At 44.7% G+C, this 24,394-nt stretch overlaps 1 protein-coding gene and 1 long non-coding RNA gene across 4 annotated transcripts in view; one reads left to right on the top strand and one right to left on the bottom strand.

The window, feature by feature from the left end:
* ADCY5 (adenylate cyclase 5) overlaps positions 1–16,075 on the bottom strand; it is a 321,010-nt gene extending 304,935 nt beyond the window's left edge. For 2 of the 3 annotated variants that reach the window (XM_050916994.1, XM_050916995.1), the window contains exons 1-2: positions 15,133–16,075; positions 13,564–14,547 (exon numbers count right to left, since the gene is read on the bottom strand). In XM_050916994.1, coding sequence (XP_050772951.1) covers positions 13,564–14,547; positions 15,133–15,162 — 1,014 coding nt within the window. In that variant the 5' untranslated portion in view covers positions 15,163–16,075. The remainder of the gene's footprint in view (positions 1–13,563; positions 14,548–15,132) is intronic. The other variant, XM_050916996.1, reaches the window with a different exon arrangement.
* Positions 16,076–16,408: 333 nt separating this feature from the next.
* LOC127030527 (uncharacterized) lies at positions 16,409–17,258 on the top strand. Its single transcript, XR_007768399.1, has 4 exons — positions 16,409–16,474; positions 16,569–16,612; positions 16,936–17,001; positions 17,096–17,258. It is a non-coding gene; the product is annotated as an uncharacterized LOC127030527 (long non-coding RNA).
* The last annotated feature ends 7,136 nt before the right edge of the window (positions 17,259–24,394 follow it).

Genomic DNA, 24,394 nt, shown 5'->3' with positions numbered 1-24,394 from the left:
TGATATAACAGGTTTCACAAAACCTTGGTGGAACGATAAGCAATGGGACATGGGAATACCAGGATACAAAAGATATAGGAATGACAGCTGTGGAGGGAGTGGAATTTTATGTGAAAGAAAGCAGACTCAAGTATAGTAAAAGTCTTAAATGAATCAAACATTACCCTAGAATCTCTGAGGATAGAAATGCCATGCTTGAATAAAAGTATAGCTTTAGGATTATACTACCAACCACCTCACAGGGTAGTGATGGTGATCGTGAAATGCTCAGAGACTACAAAAACTGCAAACCCAATAATAATGGAGGATTTCAACTATTCCCACATTGACTGAGAACTTGTCACCTCAGGACAGGATGCAGAGATAAAACTTCTAGACACCATTAATGACTGCTTGGAGGAATAGCTAAGTCCTGGAACCCACAAGGGGAGAGGGAATTCTTGATATAGTCCTGAGTGGCACATGGGATCTGATCCAAGAGATGAATACAGCTGAACCTCTTTCTAATAGCAACCATAATGTAATTAAATTTAACATCCTTATTAGGAGGGAAAATGTGAAAGAAACCCACCACAGTAGCATTTATCTTCAAAAAGGGGAATACACAACAATCAGGAGGCTAGTTAAATGACAGGGAACAGTTTTAAGAGTGAAATGCCTGCAATCTGCATGGAAATTTTTTTAAAACCCCATAATAGAGACTCAAACTATAGGATAGACAGACAGACATCCCAAATTAAAAAACAAAACCAAAAACAGTAAGGAAGACCAAAAAAAAATGCCACCATGTTTAACAGAACAAAAAGATCCAGTTACGACATCTTTTAAAAATTGGAAGCGTCCTACTGAGGACAATAGAAAGGATCATAAACTCTGGCAAGTCAAGTATAATTAGGCAGGCCAAAAAGAATTTGAAGGGCAACTAGCAAAAGACACAAAAACTAACAGCAATTTTTTTAAAGTATATCAGAAGCAGGAAGCCTGTCAAACAACCAGTGGGGCCCCTGGATGATCAAGGTGCTAAATAAAGATGAGGTCCTGGCAGAGAAGCTACATGAATTCTTTGCATCAGTGTTCACTGCAGAGGATGAGAGATTCCCCACACTTGAGCCATTCTTTTTAGGTGAAAAATCTGAGGGATGTAGAACAAATTGATAAATTAAACAGTAATAACTCACCAGGACCAGATGGTATTCACCCAAGAGTTCAAATATAAAAAATTGCAGAATATTAACTGCGGTACATAACCTATTGATTAAAATCAACCTTTATACCAGATGACTAGCAGATAGCGTATGTAACGATCTTGGCAAATCACAGGCTGGTAAGTCTAACTTCAGTATCAGGCAAACTGGCTGAAACTATAGTAAAGAACAGAATTATCAGACATAGATGAACACAATATGCTGGGGAAGAGTCAACACGGCTTTTGCAAAGGGAAATCGTACCTCACCAAACTATTAGAATTCTTTGAGGGGGTCAACAAACATGTGGACAAAAGTGATCCAGTGGACATAGTACTCTTGGACTTTCAGAAGGCCTTTGATCCGGTCCCTTGCCAAAGGCTCTTAAGCAAGAATGCAGTGATGGGATAAGGGAGATGGTCCTCTCCTGGATCACTAACTGGTTGAATGATAGGAAACGAAGGGTAGGAATAAATGGTCAGTTTAGAGTGACGTAAATAGCGGGGTCCCCCAAGGCTCTGCACTGGGGCCAGTCCTGTTCAACATATTCATAAATGATCTGGGAAAAGGGGTAAACAGTGAGGTGACAAATTTTGCAGATGAAACAAAACTATTCAACATTGTGAAACCCAAGATTGTGAAAAGTTACCCAGTTTTATAAGAGCTCTTTGTAACAAAATGGCAGATGAAATTCAATGTTGATAACTGCAAAGTAATGCATATTGGAAAACATAATCCCAACAACGATACAGACAAAAGGATGGAGTCTAAATTAGCTGTTAACATTAAAGAAAGATATTGGAGTCATTGTGGATATTTCCCTGAAAACATTTGCTCAATGTGCAGCGGCAGTCAAAAAAGCTAACAGAATGTTAGGAACCATTAGACAAAGGATAGATAATAAGACACAAAATATCATAATGCCACTATATAAAGCCCTGGTACGCTCACACTTTGAATACTGCATGCAGTTCTCAGAAAAAAGATCTATTAGAAATGGAAGAAGTATAGAGAAGGGGAAAAAAATAATAATCAGGGGTATGGAACAGCTTCCATCTGAGAAGAAATGAAAAAGATGGCCTGATCAGCTTAGAAAAGAGACGACTAAAGTGGTGGTTGTAGGGACGGGACATGATCGAGGTCTATAATTCATGAACCATGTGAAGAAAAAAAGTGTTATTTACCCTGTCACATAACACAAGAACCAGGGGGTCACCCAATGAAATTAATAGAGTAATAGGTTTAAAAATAAAAACAAAAGGAAGTACTACATACAATGCAGTCAGTCAGTCAGTCTCTGGAATGTGTTGCCAGGGGATGTTGTGAACTAGGGTCAAAAAAGAATTGGAAAAATTCATGGAGGATAGGTCCATCAATGACTATTAGCCAAGATGGTCAGGGATATAAACCCATGCCCTGGATGTCCCTAAACCTCCGACTGCCAGAACCTGGGACTGGACCAACAGGGCATAGGTCAGTTGATAAATTGCCCTGTTCGGTTCACTCCCTCTGAAGCATCTGGCACCAAACTCTTTTGGAAAACAGGGTACTGGGCTACTTGGACCATTGGTCTGACCCTGTACAGCCATTCTTATTTTCTTAAGAAATTAGAAGTCAGAAGCAGTTTAACTTGGCCCAACACCACATCACATCCTTAACTAAAGCCATCTGCAGAAGATATTTCCTTTATTTGTGCCTCCTTGTTAGATCTGAGCCCTGAAAAACAAACAAACAAACAAAAACAAAAACAAAAATCACATCCCTACCAGAGGGCAGAGTCTCAACACCCTTGGTTCTTGTAGAATGCTGAGCTGCTAATGATCTTCAGCATTAGGCTCAGCAGTCAGCTGTGCCAAAAACCAGTGTATCATCTTCTCTTGCCTTTCTCAGCATGTCTGGGAATTCTTGAGGCGGTCCACTGATTTTGGGGAGAACTGGCTGCCCATTACTGCATCAGTATGTAAACTACCTGTCATAAAGGGGAGGGATAGAAGGAGGAAGCTTATACAAACAAAGGGGGTTGCCAACTTTCTAATCGCACAAAACTGAACACTCTTGCCCTACCCATCCTCCAAGGCCCCTCCTCGCTCACTCCATTCCCTCTCCCTGTCTCTCGCTATCCCCTACCCTCACTCACTCATTTTCAGCATCCTCCTTTTCGATCAGGTGTTCTGGTTGAAAAACGGACACCTGGCAACCTTTATTTGAAATAAAGGAAGTCTACCATAGAAAGCTTTCACTCTTAAGGAGATCAGTTGAATGCAAAAGAAGATCACCTGGCACACTGATATTTAACAATTTAGAGTCTCAAGTTAATATTCTAACACAATATTTGTAGGAAACAGGACTCCTCAAGCATATTAATATGTGCAGTTAACCAGTAGTCAAGACGCATTATTAGCCATGTCTGCAAGCTAGCATGCTAAGGGACTACTGCTTGCAGCAACTGTCTTCTGCCTCTGTCACAAGCATGGGACAAAGAGAAGGGAGGGGGAGCCATAGCGTTTGGGAAAGCGGCACACTGCTGAGGCATGGCTTGCATTAGCTTCTCTGTGACAAAGCTTTGCTTGCAGCAATACCGAAAAGTCTTCTGACCACAGAACCAGGCTGCAATTGTTAACTGAACTATCTACAGACTGCTTCAGAGGAAGCATAGGAAACTGTCTTTTTAGTATCAGAGAGGTAGCCGTGTTAGTCCGGATCTGTGAAAGCGGCAGAGAGTTCTGAGGCACATTATAGACTAATGAACGTATTGGAGCATGAGCTTTTGTGGGTGAATATCCACTTCGTCGGATGCATGTAGTGGAAATTTCCACACGTTTTAGTCTATCAGAACTCTTTGCCGCTTTTTCTTTTTTGAGACGAGTTTAACAATTAGCTGAAGTCACTTCTCTAGCAGATCTATTTCTAACAGCTGAAAAGAACCATTTCTTCACTTACATTTCTCCCCTTTATGGCTACCACTCCTCTGTACCTCCTCGTAATTACTCTCCACAATGCAAACATTTCCAGAGCATCATAATGTGAGACAGGTTTACATAGCAGCTTTAATCCCAAAAAAGGCTTTTAAAACACTTTACAGTATCACTGAAATGGAGCCTCCATTGAGGTGAAGGGTGACAGCTACCTGACCAATGCACAGCATGCTGAACAGCAGTATGGGGATGGAGGGGCATTTTGACTAATGATGCCAGAACAGGCTGTTTTACAGGAGCTTTAAATGTCTATGAAGAGCAGACAGAACCTCTGGATTTTGCTAGTTTCCAATGAGAAGCACCTCGCCACCCAATGAACTGCAGAGAATTCTCTTTATCTAGAAGAGAAAGGCAAGTGATTACATAAGTAGATGGGACTTAGACCTGTGGTGCTAGGGAGTCTATTTCCCTTCAGATGCTTATATCACCAAGCCACCCTACAGGAGAGGCCAAGCACATGCAAAACTTATGCTGCATGCATCACGTATGAAATCTTGCATACACAAGTTGGAGGTGGGCAGAATAGATCCTATCGTATTAGCAACTTCTCATGCATGTGGAAAAGAACATAGTGGCAACACCTTTCAGGAAGAGTGAAACATAAGTGCAACCTGGCATTATAAACCAACTTTTTATAAAGACAATCAAAATGAAAGCCTTACTGCATGTCAGAAGGTGCACCAATGAGAAGCATTGCTAATGGTCTGTCAGAGATACAAATGCTGGCAACAAGCTCCAAAGCAGCTAAGCCTATTGCCCTTCATGCAGAAAGCTTATCTTTGCACTGCAAGACTGAAGATATCCAGGAGATGAGGCCATTCAAGTATTTATTCAGGGAAATTCTAAATGCTTCAAATACAGAAGCCAAAAGATGAAGTTAGAGGCCATGTTCCCAATGACATTTAAAATGGGAAATTCCTTTTAGTCCACCTCCTTAGCAATAAATGCAGGACTATCCCTGCACCTGTTTCCACAGTACTTCAAGCCTCCTATTAAATGATGCAATTGCTATTGGTGCCAGCATGACAAATGGTGAGGCTTCAAGTTCACATGAAACCCCCAAAGCACAGAACTTCCCAGATGCAGCTCAGCTTTGGATGCTGAAAGCATCCTGACTTCTCATTTTGCCTGGTACAAGGAACCAGTAACCCATTCCAAGGTACGATCTCATGAAGTGCAAGAAACTTCACACCGTGTTCATTGGAAAGCTGGAAGCCCAGCTATAGCAGGTGTTCTCTTGCTTTGGGGATTGAAGCAATGTGGATTTAAAAAATATCCTTCCCCAAAGTTTTTGACATCTGGATTATCCTCTTTCATGTTTGCTGGGTTATGCTTGTAAAAGGGCATCCTGTCCTATCACATAGCTAATCCTCAACTGAGACTTCCTTCTTAGTTCTGCTTAACTGACAACCAACACTGCTCTGCCAGAATATAGTCCTTTTACCTGTCCCCTGTGCCTAATCTTAACCCCTGGCATCAGGAGAGAGAGTTACCTTCCATTCCACAAGTGCTCATATAGCCCTAAAAAAAAAAATGTCACAAGCTCGTGGTGGTTGTAGACCATAATCAATCTCTAACTTTGCTTGTGACTCAGCTAGGTACCAGTTTCCCTCTGGAAAATGTTTCCCTTGGCCTTCTAGAAGATCTCATCATTAAGAAACCTGAACTAATTATTCTTACTCATAGCTATTCTGCCACTCCCCACATCCCCCTTAGCACCTGCCAGGATCTCAGTGCAAATTGGGCTTTTGTGGGGGGCAAGGAGGTTTCTTGTGCAAAGGCTGAAGTGAAGATCAATGAGGAAGTAGTGAGAGGGAGGGAACAGGCTCCGCTGGATAAAAGGGAGCAAAGACTGTTAATGCTATGTGTTTAAAAAAAAACAAAACAAAAACCTGTCCACAAGTGAGTCAGATTTTCATCATTACTTTTCAGAAAAGCAAGACAGAAGAAGATTTTAAATATTTGCATTACACACACACACACACACACACACACACACACACACACACACACACACACACTTCCTTCATCACACCACTATTCCCCTCCAGCCGTGAAGAGATACACCTCAGGTTATTGGACAATCGGAAGGTGAGGAGAGATGCCGATGCACTAATTTCACCTGCAGTATATTTTCTGCACATATGGTCTATAAAGGATGATGTATCAATCCTTCAATAAAATGCATACAAGAAAATAGAGCTTGCCTTAAGCTCACAAGAAGAGTTATACTTAGAAATATCTTTTTTTAAAACCCCACCCACACCACATCAAAAGCCGATCTGTTTTCTCAAATATATTCAGCAGTACAGCATAGAAAAAAGAAAAAAAAACCAAAAAAAAACACACAACAGGAACTAGAGAGTGTGGTTTCTCAGAAGCCACTGAACAGCTCCAGGGGAGGGCCACTTTACCACATTAACAAACCTAATGCAAACCAGGTAACAACGGTTAAATATGACAATAGGCTCAGTCTACATTCAACTAAATGCTAGAGATTTTTAGTTGCAGGATGAGTAATTATAACAAGAGATCAAGAAGATTCTGTTGAGCTGGCCACTGAAGAACAACAACAAGAAAATATTTCACAAGCATTTCAGTTAAGAAAGAAAAAAAAGAGAGAGATAGGCAGGCAGGCAACGAAAGCTAATAGAACCAGATTTAATCGCTCAAGGTAGGGAGGAATCAAAGGTGGACAACTAACGGTTTTCAAGCAAAATCCAACCCTAATCCATTTGAAGAATGGCCCGATGCCCAAAGCTCACACTCCTGTTTAGACGATTCACTGCCTTCTCCTGCCCAAAACCTTGGCAACGCTGTTTTGCTGTGTGCACGCGCACGCATGTGCACGCTTTGACAACACGACACCTGTTCGAGACTCAAGGAAAGCAAACATTCTCCTCGAGCCTGTGGAAATCTTACACCCTCTATTAATGAGAGCCTCGTAAATGTGGCTACGGTGTCAAGTATTACACCATTCTGGAAGGCAGCAGCTAGAGATCATTTTATTGTAGTTAAAGTCTTCTAAAGCTCAAGACCAGGTCACTCAGAGGCCCTATTGTGGGCCACATAGAGTCCACATCTGACATTAGTTTAAGAGCTTTGTTTCCCTTTCACTAGCGTTATTTATCACCAAGGCTATCACCTCCCACTGAAATCCTATCAAACAGACAGACACAGCAAGCCTAAGATGCTTAGAGGTCAGTCAACTGTGCCTTGTAAGAGACCACAACACCTGAAGCTATCATTTCCCCTCTGTGCAAAGCATGAAACAATCCATCAACATTTGGCTGAAACATCTTCATCGAGACAGAGAACAAAGATGAAACTTGCATATCCTGCAATCTCCAAAAAGTGTCATAAAAGTGACTACAGTGATGATTCTTTCACTAGAACTTTTGCACCTGGCACAGCAGTATACCTAAGCCATCTCCACCAAGGTAGGTTTGATACTCAGTTCATCTACTTTCAGTCAGCCATAAGACTCCGCAATCATTGCTGAAGAGATGAGAGAACTAAGTGCAAGGGGTCAATCTACTAGGATTGCTGAACATGCCATAGAGTCCTGCAGATCAGGAGTGGAGGGGAATGAAGAGCATCTTCTCCAGCACTGAAGCACATTGTCAGCACTCAAACGTTATATCACCTGTTATGTTTGTAGTCATCAGGACCAATGAACATAACAATAAACCTCCATCTCTAACAAGCTTCCTTTCTGGCAGAAAAGAAAAAAGGATGCTAGGGAAAATTAGAGAGGGGCAAGAGAATCATTCATAAGCAGACCTTAAAAAAACCTCAAGCCACATTCCCACCACAATAAATACAGAACAATGTTATTTTTAAGGACAGTAGATACTTAAGTCCCTGAAATGTTGCACCCACTGAAGTCAGTGAGACTGCATGGGTATAACAGAGTTTTGCTTTTGGGTTTTCTAAACCAAGGACTCCCAATCCTGCATCTCTTACTGACTTCAGATGAACTATTCCTGGGGTAAATTCTGCCACCATTACTCACATTCAATTGTATGTTATACGAGACCCTCTATTGAAGTCAGTGGGGCTACAGAGAGCAAGGCATTATGCAACATAACTAAGGGCGGTAGAATCTGGCCCCACTGTGCATGAGAAGTGCAGGAGTGGGTCCCATATTAGTGTTATTTACATTTGCCCCCAACCCCACTTCCAATAAGTAACAGAGAAAGCACAAAAATCAACAAGCTTAAAGTGGTCATACATGGGGCTTTGCACTTCAGGTAGCAAGTCTCTCTGCTTAAATGGACAACGCCAATTCCTATTTAAAAACAAAAACAACAACAAAAATATATCCCATCAACTCAGCAGTGGCACATTTCTGATAATCTGTCAGTCTCAAAAATCAGTCATGACCTAGATATCTTATGTGCTATTGCAAGCTTGCCATAGTACAGAGATAGTAATTTCTCCTGGTGTGTAGACTGCGCTATTGCTACTAACTGCACATTAATTAGATCACATCCAATAAGATGCATCTTGATGAGATGCTAAAGAGCTATTCGTAACATGAGCTAATGTTCTAATAGGAGCAGGAGCTGCTTCAACTTTGCTAAAAATAACAGTCTACTTCAGGAAAACAGAAACAGAAAAGTATATATACCTACACCCACCTAGAAATGGGAGAATGGAACATTACATTCTTGTGAGGGTCCAACGTTCAGCTGCAGAGCAAAAATGTATCATTAATACAAATCTATAGAGAGAAAGGTCAACCTGTTCCCCATTCTCTGAAGTCAGGCATGGGGATCATTACAGCAGTATTGTTATGACAGAGGTGTTTGTGATGGGCTGAACAGCTAGGAGTCTAGCTGCAGGAGGCTTGGATCAGAGAGTGCTATAAAAGAGAGCCACATGATGGTGTAGCTGTTTGTGAACAGTGCTATTAGAACTCTTTTGAGAAAGGTTAACAATAAATGTTACTTTAAAAGAGCACTGTAATTTCATTTCCACTTTCCACAAGGTTATTTATGTAAGACAACTTTCCTAGTCATCTATTATTCTGATACATTGTAACTGGATGACCTAGCGTGGCCTGAAGTATTTAATGAACTACAAGCGCCCTTCCTCAACTACGTTACTGAGGAATAAATGCGACGGTACAGATCTGGGCAGTAAAACAAAGCCTAAACCTAAATTAACTGTTAGTTAATGCCTGTTATGTTGCATCCCTATCCCCAACTCTTTGTTCTCTTTTTCCAAAGCCCAATAAAGTCTACTGAAACACTGTCCATTGGCATCAATTGGATTCTCAACCCCTGATCCTGTAGACACATAGGCTTGATCTTAACTTTAGACACTCAAATAGCCCCACTAAGGTCAATAGGGCAACTTGCATACATGAAGTTTTTATAATTGTTTTCAGTGTTACAGCTTTACATTGTAAGCTCTGTGATCTTCCTAGGTGTCTGTGCAATACTCGTACATTTGAGGGTCTACTGTAATATAGCAGAACCAAAATTACATAATTGTTTACCAGTTTTACCATGTAAGTGAGAATAGTAGGTTTCTTTTCAAATGAGCAAGTATTAGACTTTCTTGTTACCATAAAAGGGTATTTTACTGACAGTCTTTATATGTTAATTCTGGAGCTGATCTCATTTCTTCATAGTCCAGAAGTGTATCACTGCCTCATGGAAATTTCAGCACAAGACGAGATATACAGTATGTATGCTGAATCACATTTATAAATCAAACAAACGTTCTCAAAATAACTCAAGGATAAAACTGGAAAAATAAAGGTTTTGCATTTTAAACAGGTTTAAAAATGTGTAAATTTTAACTAGTTGCAGGTGCACAAGGAATACATAAGCAATTAAGATTTGTAGTTTGACTGAAGTATTATGCATAGAATATATTTTGCTTCCATCAAGCACTTTGCTCTCAATACACTAGTTTATTTCTTTTACCTAGTGCAGTCCTGAACTGAGAATGGTCAGTCATAATAAACGTTCACATTTCTTTTCCTCCCTCACTCCCAGTCAAGAAGAGATGACCAGGTGCTAAAGAAGGCCAACATTTCTACAAGTGACCTCTACTTAAGGTTTGGGTGCCTGACCTTATCTACAGAGGTACAGAGTACCTGCAGCTCTTGCTGACCACAGTTAGAGCTGCCAACACTCAACACAACCAAAAATCAGGTCGAAGGTACCTCAGGTTGGAGGACCTAACTCAGTGGCTGCTTTCGAAAGTTTTAGATGCCCAGAAAAAATTTTAAGAGCAGCACAGTTCTAAAAAGGGAGGAATCACAATAGCCATGATTCTCAGTCCATCCTGCACTGAGCACAGGAAACGCACAGAGGGGTAGAGTGTGTGCAAAGATGGTTTAGGACACTTTTGTGTTCCCTATATTCCAAGGACATTAAGAGGCAGGGGCAGGCACGCTTCCAGTATCACAACAGCAACAGGGCTCCTCTAAATTTACACCCTTCTTCCCATGGGACGCAGACTCTAGCAGGAGGGCAGCGGGCTGAGGCCATGTCCAATCCTGCCCTCTCCTTTCCATTCCTCAGCCCCACATTACCCTATCCTAGAAGGTGAGAACAGAGCTAGTCAGGAGCCCGTTTATTATGATAATCTGCAATTTTTGCATGAGTACCTGTTTTGTCCAGCCTTGATACAATTGGGAGAAAATAAAAACAAATAATCAAACCCACAAGCCAAAGAGGAAGGGAAGAATGTAGTTGCCATATCATGGTCAAAGTGCCACGAAAAGGGGAGAGGGATGAAAGTTCTAAATGGTCTTTGAATAAGAAATATGGCTGAAGGACCAGTTGGTCTGATGGCCATGAGTTCAACTACTGACCAATTCGACAGTCACATCATGACTAATAATAGTGGATTGAAAAGGGTGGAAAAGCCATTTGATTTTTCTGGCCTTCATACAGCTCTGCCCATCTTGGCTTTAAGAGAAAGAGAAATACAGAAGGAGAGCTTATATGCATCAGTGGGGCAGAGTCTAACAAAAATGAGATTTCCATGGCAACACGCAACAGCCTCTGTCAGAAAGGCCTGCTAATAGTTGTGAGGCAATATGCTTTGTAGATACAGATTTTAATATTAGACAGATCACACATACACAGCAGACCAGCTCCTCAGCTGGTAGAACAGAGAATAGCTTCACTGACTTCAATAGAGCTAGGCCAATTCACGCCAGCTGAGGATCTAGCCCAATATCTGGATTGCACAAAACAAACCCCACAAGAAGATCACGCAGAGAACTAATTTTTGAAAATAGTTAAAAAGGAATCCTGGGGTGTTGTTTAACTACTGCAGAACCTCACATTAGAATAATTGGGAGATCAACTGTTGATGCAGAAATTTGTGAATTACCCAAGAGTACCAGGGCTGGTTCTAGGCTGGGTAAAAAGGGTGCCAACTTCCTGGAGACGCCATACTGCCCTTTTTTTGGGGGGGGGGGGCGCTCTGCTGTTTGGCCAGCAGGTTGGGGGGTGGAGGCAGAGGGGAGGAGAAAGGAGAACATGACAAAAATCAAAATGGCTAGGACCACTCCTGGAGAGTAGAGATATTGCAGCGCATTACTACTTTTGACAAGCGTAGTTTTATTCGTGATAATACTTCACATTTTACCAATAAGTGTACTGCAATAGAAAGAAGGCAGGCAGTCTAGTGGTTACAGAAAGTGGCTGGGAGCCTGAACTATCATCCCAGTTCTTCTGAACTCGGTGACCGTGGGCCAACCATTTTACCTCTGTGACTCGTTTCCTCACTACTGGTTACAAGATATAATGCTTTCAACAGTAATTCGAAAATGCAACATTTTAAATATTATTAATAAATTATTTTGTAAGGTTTCAGAGTAAATGTCACTACAGCACTTCGATATTAAGCCTTTGCAGGATCAAGGCCTAAAAACTTTCAGACATGCTTCAGATAAGTAGTCTCATTGACTTACATGGGACTACTCACAGTTGGGAAAATTAATCTTGTGCACAAGTCTTTGCAGGATTAGGGCCCTAACAAGGAATATTTGAGTGTGTTAGTGAAAGAAAACAAAACAGAAACAAACCACCAATTAGTAGTTCTCATGCTTGTAGATTAGCGTAATAATTAGGGAAGTCCTGCAACAAATACATAAAAATACACTATATAACAGTTTAAGCCTTCTTACCTAGTTTCTATTTTATGGACAAAATGCATTTTATGTGATATTTTGGATTTGCACAAAGCACCACTGGCACAATCCCATTAGGTTTTCCGTGTCTAATTTCATGCCCCAGAAGAAGTCTCTCTCTAGAATACTCATGATAATGTGAATACTCGGAAGAGGTCAGAGGTAATCATACTTGGTCAGCCACAACAAAGTGCAGCATAAAATATAGTGCTAGAAAAAAGACTAAACTACCAATACCTGATTTATACTTAAATTATCAATTCTTAGTTAATATACACATCCCTGCTCAAACCCCCTATTATCAGAGGGACTGCAATGCACTGCAGAATGAAAATGATTTTCAGAATTTTTTACTGATAAACAAGGATAGTTTTCTATTGTCAATGTGTCTGTTAAACTAAAGCAAACAATCCCCAAATATTGTTTGTTCCACTTGGAAAGGAGAAGAGGTTCCTTGTATTACTGTTGTCTAAACAGATATGGTAATTTCTAAACACTGCACACTGACCCATTCTATGAGTCTTATTGTTTCAATGAGCTGAGCCACTTACTGGTAGTTAACATTCTACCACAGCTACAGAAAAGAGAGTTTAAAATGCAAGGTTGTTTTAAAAAACAAACAAACAAACAAACAAACCACCACCAAAACCCAAGGTTATTGCTAGCAACATATGGAATCTATTTTTACCCCTTACCCTCTAGGCATTTACTGTACATTTCACAGAGCAAACCCCTCTCTTTAGGTCACTGATTTACATGAGTCAAGGAACACGCATCTCTGAAACCAAGTTGTACATTTTGTTGACATTTTACAGAATTACAGGCAAGCACAGTTCTCTCCCCATAAGAGCACCAAGACTTTTCTACGTCATTTTTCAGTCGCATGGCACCTAGCACAGGTACCACTCCACTGGTGATCTGTTGACATTAAATAAAAACAGAAAGGCTCTATCCACAGGGCTAGCCAAGATCAATCTGTGCTAAAAATGCCATTTACTTAAAAACTAGTAAACCAGCTTAAAAAAAAATTAAAAAAACCAAAAAGGTTAAAGCAGTTATTGAAAAGGAACAGTAAGGAGAGTACGATTACACTAGTCAGCATCCAGGGCAAACTCCCACCTAGTAGCAGACAAACCAACATCCAGAACAAGCTACCAAATAGATTCACAAAACTAAATTTAAGCCCAGACTCCTTTTGCCATCTAAAGCCACCAGAGCTTAGAGCCAGAGCTTGCCTCACCTGCTTTAACAGGAACTGGCCCTCTGTGTTGGTCTTCAGGGAGATGGCCAGGTGGATTGCTGAGAGGACCACTCCGCTGATGACCGCTGCCCTCATCCTGACTGGCAGCAGCGTGTAGATGCTGTAGATGAAGAAGACAGTCCACCAGATGCCTTCGGAGGCGCTCCTGGGACAGACCAGCAGCACCCCCACCACCTGCACAGCCACGATGGCCAGGATGACCGAGTAGCACACCAGCCACATGTGGTCCTGGTGGAAGTCGTTGCGGTTGCACAGCACGCACAACACCACTACCAGCAGGATGGCCAGCGAGAGCACCACCACATAGGGCACCTTATAGTGACCATACACGGTGTGGAAGATCAGCATCACCAGGCACACCAGCACCAGCACGGACATCAGCATGGTGAGGCTGCTCTGGTTGAGCCGGAAGAAATAGCGCTGGTAGAGGCGCTCCAGCTTCTCCGACTGGAACTTCTTGGACCTGAAGATCTGCAACAAGCTGTCGCAGCAGCTGCCCATGGAGAAGGCCACCTGGGAGTCCCTTTCTTCCTCCTCAAGCTCCTCAATCTTAGCCTTGATCCGCTTCTCCTCCAGCCCCAGCTCCACGGACCGGGGCCGCACCTCGCCCAGTTCCCCAAAGTGCCGAGGGCTGGTGGTAAATGTGGGATTCCCTCTGCGCTGGTGGTGGCGACTATTTTCGCCATGCTCCTGCCAGGCGGACTTGGATCTAAAACTCATCATCCTGCAACCGCTCTCCCTCTGGTTCCTGTTAGGCTGAGGCTCGTAGTCTTCCTCACTCCTCCACCTGCTCGCCATGCGAGAAGGCTTCTTGCTCGATGATCTGTTTCGGGCAGGGGGATAGGAATAGCCATTGGCCCTGGACTCTGCTTCTCCCCAGGCGGATCGATGCTGCTCGGTGCCTCCTCGAGGTACAGGGGCTCCAAAGCCTGGGGGGCTCACACTGTTGGGCCGGGACATGCCCTGCAGCAAAGTGTGTTGGGAAAGGGGACAAACCACAAAGAAAAGGAGGAAAAAAAAAAGTTCACTCACAGCCAGGAAGGACCTGATCTTTCGAGCATCTTTCTCCCAGCATCAGGGGAACAATGCAAGGAGAGCAAAAACTGCAGATCCTTCCCTCTTTGGCAAAGTCCTGGTTCACACACAAATCTCAGGGTGTCAGTGATACAAGATTCCTGCTAGTTGTCAGGAGCGCACAGCCAATGCGGTGAACAGCCACCCTCCCCTCTACAAACTGGGGTCTCCTGCAGCCTGCTACGAGTGCCTCAAATACCTTGAATCCCAGCGGCAGCTTCCTAGAAGGTTCTCCCCAATCTGTCATTTCCTCTCCCAAATCTCTAGGGAACTGGTCATTTGTTTAAATAATTATACAGAACTTTCACAGGAAGGGGGCTGGAGAAGGAGAGGAAAATCACCTGAACTCCCACCATAAACCAGAATCACTGCCCCAGATTACTCAGTTTTATTAGCATTGTAAAACTGCAAATCCTCTCTTGGATCAAAACAATTATCCAGGCACAAGAAGCAAAGGCTCCCACTCCAAGGTACCTTACAAGAAGCGTGCTGAAGAGCCAGCATATTTCTGCGCTGGCTGCTGCATGGAGGGCAGAAGAGAATCAGTGATAACAACCCCACCTGGGGTTAGTGCTTGGCGAAAACACCATTTGTTGACCATCTGAACTGACTCAGAACCAAACTACAAAGGGCAGAAGGAGGGCGGTGCTGTGCTCAATCTTTGGCGGTTAATGGCATAGAAAAAGAAAACATGTCCTAGAGATTGTCAGAATCCCTCCTCGCCCCAGCGAGAGCGCTGCAGCAAATGAGGGGCTTGGATTTTATTTTTTTTTTAGGCTCTCAGTACAATAATGGTCTGGAGCGGTGGATGCATCCTTTACAAAGAGGACATACACTGAGCTTTCCCTTCAGCAGACTCAGCATTAGTGTCCGGGGTGCTAGGGGAACCAAATCAATCGACTCCTTTAGAGAGATGGAGCTATTCGCTAGTTCACAGGGCTATTTCCCAGCCAGCAGAACGCGTGGGGGTAGATTCTAGCCAGCAGCTCTCGCTGCGGGGCGATGCGCTATCTCCGCCGCAGACACACCAAATGAGCCAGGAGAAGAACTAGCGATGGTCTTGTCTTCCAGGGGCAATGCAGCCTTCTCTGCAAAGCAGGATCGAAGGGGACCTGGCAATTCATTCACACATCCTCCTCCATCCGCTGACCTGGCTTTTGCTTCCGATCAATGCCGTCAGCCTAGGGTGCAAGCCCTCACCCTTCCATGCCAAAAAAACATTAAAATTCAACAGCGGAGTGGCTTCTTTTTCTATGCAATGCAAAAACCCAGCGCGAGCAGCTGGTTGCTGAGCTGCCCGACTGCTCTCTCGTGGAGCTGAGGCTGGATCTTACAGGAGACGCGGCTCTGAAGCGCTGGCTTCCCCGGGCACCGCCAGCTGCATCTCTCCCATGTCCGCGCTCACACGCGCCGCATCCAGAGACATTCCATCCGCACCTTTCAAACTCGTCTTTGTACTCCCCTATTCAACCAAACTTCAGCCCGGCTTGTCTACGCCCTCCGCGCCGGCGGATTGGTGCTGTCTCAGCGGCTGCCTTCTCCGATTGGGCGGCTCTGCTACCTGACCAGCAGCGCTGGCTTCTCTTCCAATAGATGGTGCCGTTTGGCTTTGGGGGCGAAGACCGCGGGGGCAGCAGCAGCTGGAATCTGCAATGTACATTCTTTAACTCCTTCACCCCCTCCCTCCTGTCCCAAGGGTATGACAAGCAGCCGTGCCCGCACCTCTTTCTTCACGTGGCTGCAGCTGCTGCCTCAGACACGTGTGTGTGTGTGACACACATCCCCACACTTGGCTGGGACAGGACTGTGGCACTAGGTGATGGGGCTGTTTAGTTGGTTTGGGGGTTGCGTATCGTTACACCGGCTGACTGCCTACTCTCCACGTGGCTGGGACAGGACTGTGGCAGTAGGTGATGGGGGTGTTTAGTTGGTTTGTGGTTTGGGGGTGGTGGAGGTTGTGTATCCTTACACCGGCTGACTGCCTACTGTCCAGGTGGCTAGGACAGGACTGTGGCAGTAGGTGATGGGGGTGTTTAGTTGGTTTGTGGTTTGGGGGTAGTGGAGGTTGTGTATCGTTACACCGGCTGACTGCCTACTGTCCAGGTGGCTAGGACAGGACTGTGGCAGTAGGTGATGGGGGTGTTTAGTTGGTTTGTGGGTGGTGGAGGTTGCGTATCATTATACCGGCTGACTGCCTACTCTCCACGTGGCTGGGACAGGACTGTGGCAGTAGGTGATGGGGGTGTTTAGTTGGTTTGTGGCTTGGGGGTAGTGGAGGTTGTGTATCGCTACATCGGCTGACTGCCTACTCTCCACGTGGCTGGGACAGGACTGTGGCAGTAGGTGATGGGGGTGTTTAGTTGGTTTGGGGGTTGTGTATCGTTACACCGGCTGACTGCCTACTCTCCACGTGGCTGGGACAGGACTGTGGCAGTAGGTGATGGGGGTGTTTAGTTGGTTTGTGGTTTGGGGGTGGTGGAGGTTGTGTATCGTTACACCGGCTGACTGCCTACTGTCCAGGTGGCTAGGACAGGACTGTGGCAGTAGGTGATGGGGGTGTTTAGTTGGTTTGTGGTTTGGGGGTGGTGGAGGTTGTGTATCGTTACATCAGCTACTCTCCACGTGGCTGGGACAGGACTACATCGTGCCTACTCTCCACGTGGCTGGGACAGGACTGTGGCACTAGGCAGGGGGTGAGGCGGTGTCTGGGTGTTTCTGGGGTGTGCGGTTTGGATTACTGGGGTGGCAGCAGCCTGATTTGCCTGGTCTGGCTGCTGGCTTGCTTACGCTTTTTTGGTTTTTGATTTTTTTTTTCACCGATAGTGGTTCACCTCATTCCCCCACCCCCAGAGGCACTTAACTTGGTGCCTGTCTCTGCCGGAAAGCGTTTTCAGCACCTCCACGGTAAGTACCCGCAGCTCAGGTTGGCCCCGGGCCACTTTTTTTTTTTTTTTTTTAAGAAAGTAAGAATGGCCACACTAGGTCAGACCAAAGGTCCAGCTAGCCCAGTATCCTGTCCTCTGACAGTGGCCAGTGCCAGGTGTTCCCGAGGGAATGAACAGAATTCTTAGTGCATCTCTGGTGGTGGGGCACACCTACACCCACGGGAGGGGCTGTGATATGGCTGCAGGGCTAGGGGAGCTGTGAGGGGCACGGGACACACAGGCTGTGGGGTGGCAAATCTGGGTGGGAGTGCAGCAGTACAGCTTTGGGCGAGTCAGCAGCGATTGGGGGTGGCACAGTTGTTGGTCAGTCACTGGTGACTGAAGCAGGCATAGCTGTCTCAGGGCCCTGTTGGGGAGAGGGGGTGGCATAGCTGTGAGTGGAGAAGGGGGACTGCGGGGTGGCCATGGTCTGGGCCTCCTGCTGTGTTGTCCGCTTCATGCTGGGGGAGGAGTGTAGACGTAGGGTGATGTTGAGGGGCCCTGGTGGGGCCTTGCTGTCTGCAACTTTACTGGCAGTGGCAAGTCTCCAGCGCTGACCTGCCTCACCTCCATTCCCCTGTCCTTGGACAGCCCTCTCCCTCACAAGGCTGCTACTCCCTGACAACGTGGTGGGGTGGCTACCCTCCACTCCTGTCCAGTGCCTCCTCTTTGACTGCCGCCCCATAAGGACAGCATCAAGGAAGGAGGAGCAGCATACATCTCTCCTTTTCCATAATAAGTAAGACTATAATGAGGGAGCCAGCTTTCCCTTTTTCCAACCCCTTCTCTCACACACCCCCGAGGGCTGGTGTTGGTGTGAGGCAGATATAATTCCTCCTCCCTTCCCCTCAAAATGTAGCACATACACCAGTTGCTCTCACCCTTTCCAGGCTACTGTACCCCTTTCAGGAGTCTGATTTGTCGTGTACCTCCAGTTTCACCTTACTTAAAACACACTATTACTGAACAATTGCTTACTTTCTCATTTTTTACCATATAATTATAAAATAATTGGAATATAAATATTGTACTTACATTTCAATTTATAGCATGTAGAGCAGTATAAACAAGCCATTGCCTGCATGAAATTTTAGTTTGTACTAACTTTGCTAGTGCTTTTTATGTAGCCTGTTGTAAAACTAGGCAAATCTATAGATGAGCTGATGTACCCCCTGGACCATCTGCGTAGCCCCATGGGTACACTACACATACCTCTGGAGGAGAAGTGACAACATTATAGTGAGTGAGTTTGTTTTTGGAAGGGATGCCTGTTTCTTTTTCTCCTCCCCCTATAATAGTAAATAAAAGAGAGTGTGTTTGTTCTCTTTTTCCTTCGCACCCCATGTGTCACTTGTGGAGTTCTGTAATGGAAAGGGGTGTGCTTGCATATATAAAGCCAAACACCTGATTACAGAAATGATGCTTCTCTGGGCGGGCATGTTTTTCTTCATGCAGTTATTTGAATGTGGTAGATGGCCTTTCCCCCCTCCCACCTGTGATAAATGAAGTTGGGTGGAAGAGGTAGCTCCCTTTTATGGACAGCCAGTAGCTATAAAATCCCTCTTAGTAGATGTTCTCTAACTGCTCTACCTGTAAAGGGTTAAAAAGTCTCACTGTTATGCATAGGTAAAAGGAAGTGAGTGGGCACCTGGCCAAAAGAGCCAATGGGAAGACTAGAACTTTTTAAAATTGAAAAAGACTCCTCTTTTGTCTGTCTGTTGTTCTCCCGGGGAGAAGCGGACAGGGCAGCAGCTATGCTCTAAGAAGTTTGGGCCAGGTATGAAAAAAATCATCAGTATCGTACTTAGAAATGACTCATTTAAAACACCAGATACGTAAGCAGATCAGGAAATGTCTAGGAAGCTTTAAGCTGGACCTCAAGAAAGCTATTCTTGGTGCTTAATTCTTGTAGTTGCTCTTTTAAAATCTGTCAATAGCCTGGAGTTCCCAGATGTATTTTTCTTTTATTAATAAAATTTACCTTTAAGAACAGAATTGGATTTTTGTGTCTGAAGAGGTTTGTGCACATTGTTTAATTAGCTGGAGGCAACAGCTGATTTCCTTTTCCCCCTCTTTCTCAGCTCTTCCCTGGAGGGGGGTTGAAAGGGCTTGAGGTTATCCCACAGGAAGGAATTCCCAAGTGCGCCTTCCTGGGCTCTCAAAGGGGTTCTGCACTTGGGAGGTGGCTGCATCTACCAATCCAAGGTCAGAGGAAAAACTGTAACCTTGGGAGTTTAATACAAGCTCTTGAGTCCTTATTGTGGGTGGTTCTTGGTGTGGGCCAAAATAGTGAACATTCTTGACCAGGTCCACCCACTTGATGCATCCCTCCTATTCCTATCATGTTTCAGTTTAGCCTGCTTTGTCCACCATTTTGAGGCTCAGCCAACAAAAGAGGCAAGAAGAGCAGTATGCACCAGCAGCAAAGCAAATGGGCAGAGTATGGGGGGAAATACAAAAAGTAGGAAAAAGAAAAGGAGTTGAAAGACTGGTTAAAGCCTGCAGTTGGTGCTAACAGTAAAGCTTTTTGCAAATTTTGCAAAGCCCTGATTTGTGCACAGCAAGCAGAAGTTTTGCAGCATGCAGGGACTGACAAACATAAAGCAAATGCAAAACCATTTTCTTCTATGTGCCTGACAGATGTTGGTTTCACAGTATCAATACCTTCAACGATGATGCACCAAGTAGAGCTATCACTGGCCTGCTAGATTGCCTGCCACTCAGCAGTTCCATGGATCACCCCAGTGAACTTGCCAAAGCATCTTTTGATAAAGATGTAAAATTCCATCACACAAAATGCATGGCATTAATAAACAATGTTATTGTGCCTTGCATGTTCTCTGACCTCATCAAAGACACTGGTGAATACCAGTATTCACTGGTTATAGATGAGAGCACAGATATTACTGCAGTAAAGCAGAATGTGAATTGTAGTGTTCTACTTCAGCTCTTCCTTAAACAGAATTGTGTATGTTTTTGGGAGGAATCAGTTTGGAAGGTGAAACACCAGAAGCAGTTGCCGCAGCACTGATACAGTTTCTTGACGGTGTTAGTCTGGATTTCATCAGATGTATTGGGATTGGGACTGATGGCTACAGCGTTATGGTCGGGAAGAAAGATTCCAACTACATGCATCTCCTCAAAAGGAATAAGAATCTGTCTCATCAAATGTGTGCCAGTAAAGCTGTAGAAATGCTGCCACACAGTCTAGTTTTTAGTTTCTCATTCCTACAGCTGGTTTTCTCACAGCCCCCTGAGACCATGTGAATATGTGCAGATATATCAACTGATTAATGATGGCAACTCTCCATTGATGCTTGTTCAGCTATCAGTGACAAGATGGCTCTCCATTCACCACTGTTGTGTGCACGTACTGGATCAGTGGGATGAGTTAAAGTTTCATTTCCAACTGAGCAAAGATAGATGCTATGATGCAGAAGTTCTGCATCAGGTGTATTGCAACCCTGTGAATAAACTGTATTTACAGTTTCTAATACCAGTTCTGCAGGAATTTGCTAGAATCATCAAACTATTGCAACTCAAATCTAGTGGTAATGCCTTCAAGATGCTGGACTGCCTCCAGGCTTTCTTTGATACTCTTATATCAAGAGTGTTGTTTTCACAAAGGATACTTGTATCTGCCACTAAACTCCTTGAAGTCAATTTGAGTGACACAGCCAGCCACTTGCTGCTGTGTGCTCTTAATTTCAGTGCAATGTTCACTATTGCTGTAGGAGATGCAAAGCTTGACAAAGCTGTTGAAGAGACTATAAAGAGTAGATGCCGAGACTTGGTCCTTGAAGCTGCTAAACAAGTGCAGTCAAGACTTCCAGACTTATTAATCTGTGGAACTCTGTCAGTGTTTAGTCCATCAGTTATTCTCTCTCAGGGAAAACCTCAATTAGTGACCATCTCCATGATGATAATTTTCAAAGGTGACTTGGGGGCCTTGTTCCAGAGTAGCAGCCGTGTTAGTCTGTATCCTCAAAAAGAACAAGAGTACTTGTGGCACCTTAGAGACTAACAAATCTATTTCAGCATGAGCTGTAGCTCCCGAAAGCTCAAGCTGAAATAGATTTGTTAGTCTCTAAGGTGCCACAAGTATTCTTGTTCTTTTTGGGGCCTTGGATGCACAGTATCAAGCCATCAAATTCCAGAAATGGAAGACTACAGATGACAAACGCACAGAATAGTTCTGGGTGGAGGTATACAATTTTGAATACTCTTGCAGTGAGCAGTGCTTTAAAGAGCTAGCCCTGTTTTCACTTTCTTTACTTGTCATGCCTCTGAGCAATGCTGATGGAACGAGTGTTCTCTCAGATTAACATAGTTACGTCCAAGCACTGGAACAGGATGGGTCACCAGACTCTGAGCAGTATACTGCATATCCGCTATGGGTTAGGACAACAGGATTTGTTGTAAGGCTTTTGTCCCAACCAAGGATATGCTTCACTGGTTTAACATAGGAATGTACTACAGTGAGGCAACAAAGACCTCAGAGGATGACAAGGGTGAGGATGATGACCTTCAAGTTACACATTAACATGAAAATAATAGATATAAGCAGACAGGAGCTCTCCTCTGACAGCTAGCTGGGGAGGGGAAAAGACGGGGTGAGCATCAGGATGTCAGTCTGGAAGTTGAGGTCTCACCACCTCTGCTCATTCTCGCTGATCTCCTGTAGTTTTCTCTTTAGTTCCTGGCTCAGCTCTTTGTGATTCACTAGGCCGAAGCAGTTCCTGCAGACCCCGGTGCAGGTGTGAAAGGGGAAAAAGTCTTGCTGGCAGCCAGGTGCTCCATAGCCAAGGTGCTAAGAGGTGCATGACTTGGACATTATGGTCCTGCCACTGGCGGGGCAGTGCTGGCGAGGGGCAGATGGGTGGTGGCAGCAAAGCTCTGCTGATTGGCCAGCAGGGTTTTGAGGGGAGGGGATTGGAGGGCGGAAGAGGGAGACAACAATCATTTTTCTCCCTGGCTGGCAAAATGTCTTGGGCCACTCCTGGAGACTAAGGCTATTGCAGCATATTACTTTTGACAAATGCAGTTTTATTCGTGATGATAATTCAAATTTTACCAATGTGTGCATTTTACCAGTAAGGCAGGCAGTCTAGAGGTTAGAGAAAGTGGCTGGGAGCCTGACCTATAATCCCAGCTCTTCCAAACGCTGACCATGGGCCAATCCATGACTCTGTTTCCTTACTATTAGTTATAAGATTTAATGCTGTCAACAGCAATTTGAAAATGCAACATTGTAAGTATTAATTTATTTTGTAAGGTTTCAGAGGAAATCTCACTACAGCACTTCGATGTTATGCCTTTGCAGGATCAGGGCCTGTGATGAGATGGACTAGGCCCAAACATGCATTGCTGGAGGCCTCAGGGCTCTGCCATACCCATCCCAGGAAAGGAGCAGTGGAGAGGTCCTCCAAGCAGGCTAGAGGGCTGCAGGGGAAGCACCCAATCTGGGCTCAGTAAGGCCATATAAAAGGAGCTGCAGAACAGAGCAGCAGTTAGGTGCTGCTGGAAGCTAGAGAAGAAAGGACTGCATGCCTGGCTGGCTGAGGGAACTGCAGTACAATGGACAGCTAAGTGGGGGCAGAGACCGGTTGAATGCGAGGCTCCTGGCTGGCTGCTAGGACCAAACCAAAGACAGTTTGCTAGGAGCAACCAGGGGAAAGCAATGAAGGAGCTCCTGGCTGGCTGGCTGCAGGGACTGAGTAGGGGCTGAGGCTGGGAAGGGCATCAGGAAGATAGTGACTTCAGGGAGGAAACCCTGGGGATACAGCCCCATACCAGGGCTAGACTGGTTGAAAGAATGCAAACACACCCATCATGGGGGGGCACTTGCAAGAGATGAGTGCCAACCCTGTTATAGGGCCTAAAAACTTTGAGACATGCTTCAAATTATGCACCATGTGTAGTCTGTGACTCACGTGGGACTACTCAGTGTATAAAATTAAACTTGCGCACAAGTCTTTGCAGGATCAGGGTCCTAACAAGGAATATTTGAGTGTGTTAGTGACCCTTTCCAAACCAAAAACCACTAATTAGTAGTTGTCATGCTTGTAGATTAGAGTAATAATGATGGAAGTATTGCTATAAATACACAAAGGCAATGTACATCATATATAGAAAAATACATTATGTACAGTTTAAAAAACCTAACCACTAGAAAAATTTGCCTCGTCTGCTTTAACAGGAACTTATTCTCTGCATTAGTCTTCAGGGAGATGGCCAGGTAGATTGCTGAGAGGACCACCCTGCTGATGACCACAGCCCTCATCCTGACTGGCAACAGCATGTAGATGCTGTAGATCAGGGTAGGCAACCTTCGGCACACAGCTCATCAGGGTAATCTGCTGGCGGGCTGTGAGACATTGTTTACATTGACCATCTGCAGACATGGCCCCCCCGCAGCTGCCAGTGGCTGCAGTTTGCCCTTCCCAGCCAATGGGAGCTGCAGGAAGCATGTCCCTGTGGCCCGTGGCTTCCTGCAGCTCTCATTGGCTGGGAATGGCGAACCGCAGACACTAGGAGCTATGGGGGGCCATGCCTGCGGATGGTCAACGTAAACAAAATTTCTTGCGGCCTCCCAGTGGATTATCTTGATGGGCTGTGTGCCAAAGGTTGACGACCCCTGTTGTAGATGAAGAAGACAGTCCACTAGATGCCCTCGGAGGCGCTCCTGGGCCAAACCAGTGGCACCTCCACCTGCATGGTCACAATGGCCAGGATGACTGAGTAGCACATCAACCACACGTGGTCCCAATGAAAGTCATTGCAGTTGCACAACACCAGCAGGATGGCCAGCG

The sequence above is a fragment of the Gopherus flavomarginatus genome, chromosome 10 (assembly GCF_025201925.1).
Source record: "Gopherus flavomarginatus isolate rGopFla2 chromosome 10, rGopFla2.mat.asm, whole genome shotgun sequence".
Taxonomy (NCBI): domain Eukaryota; kingdom Metazoa; phylum Chordata; order Testudines; family Testudinidae; genus Gopherus; species Gopherus flavomarginatus.
This window is presented reverse-complemented; position numbering and strand designations above follow the sequence as displayed.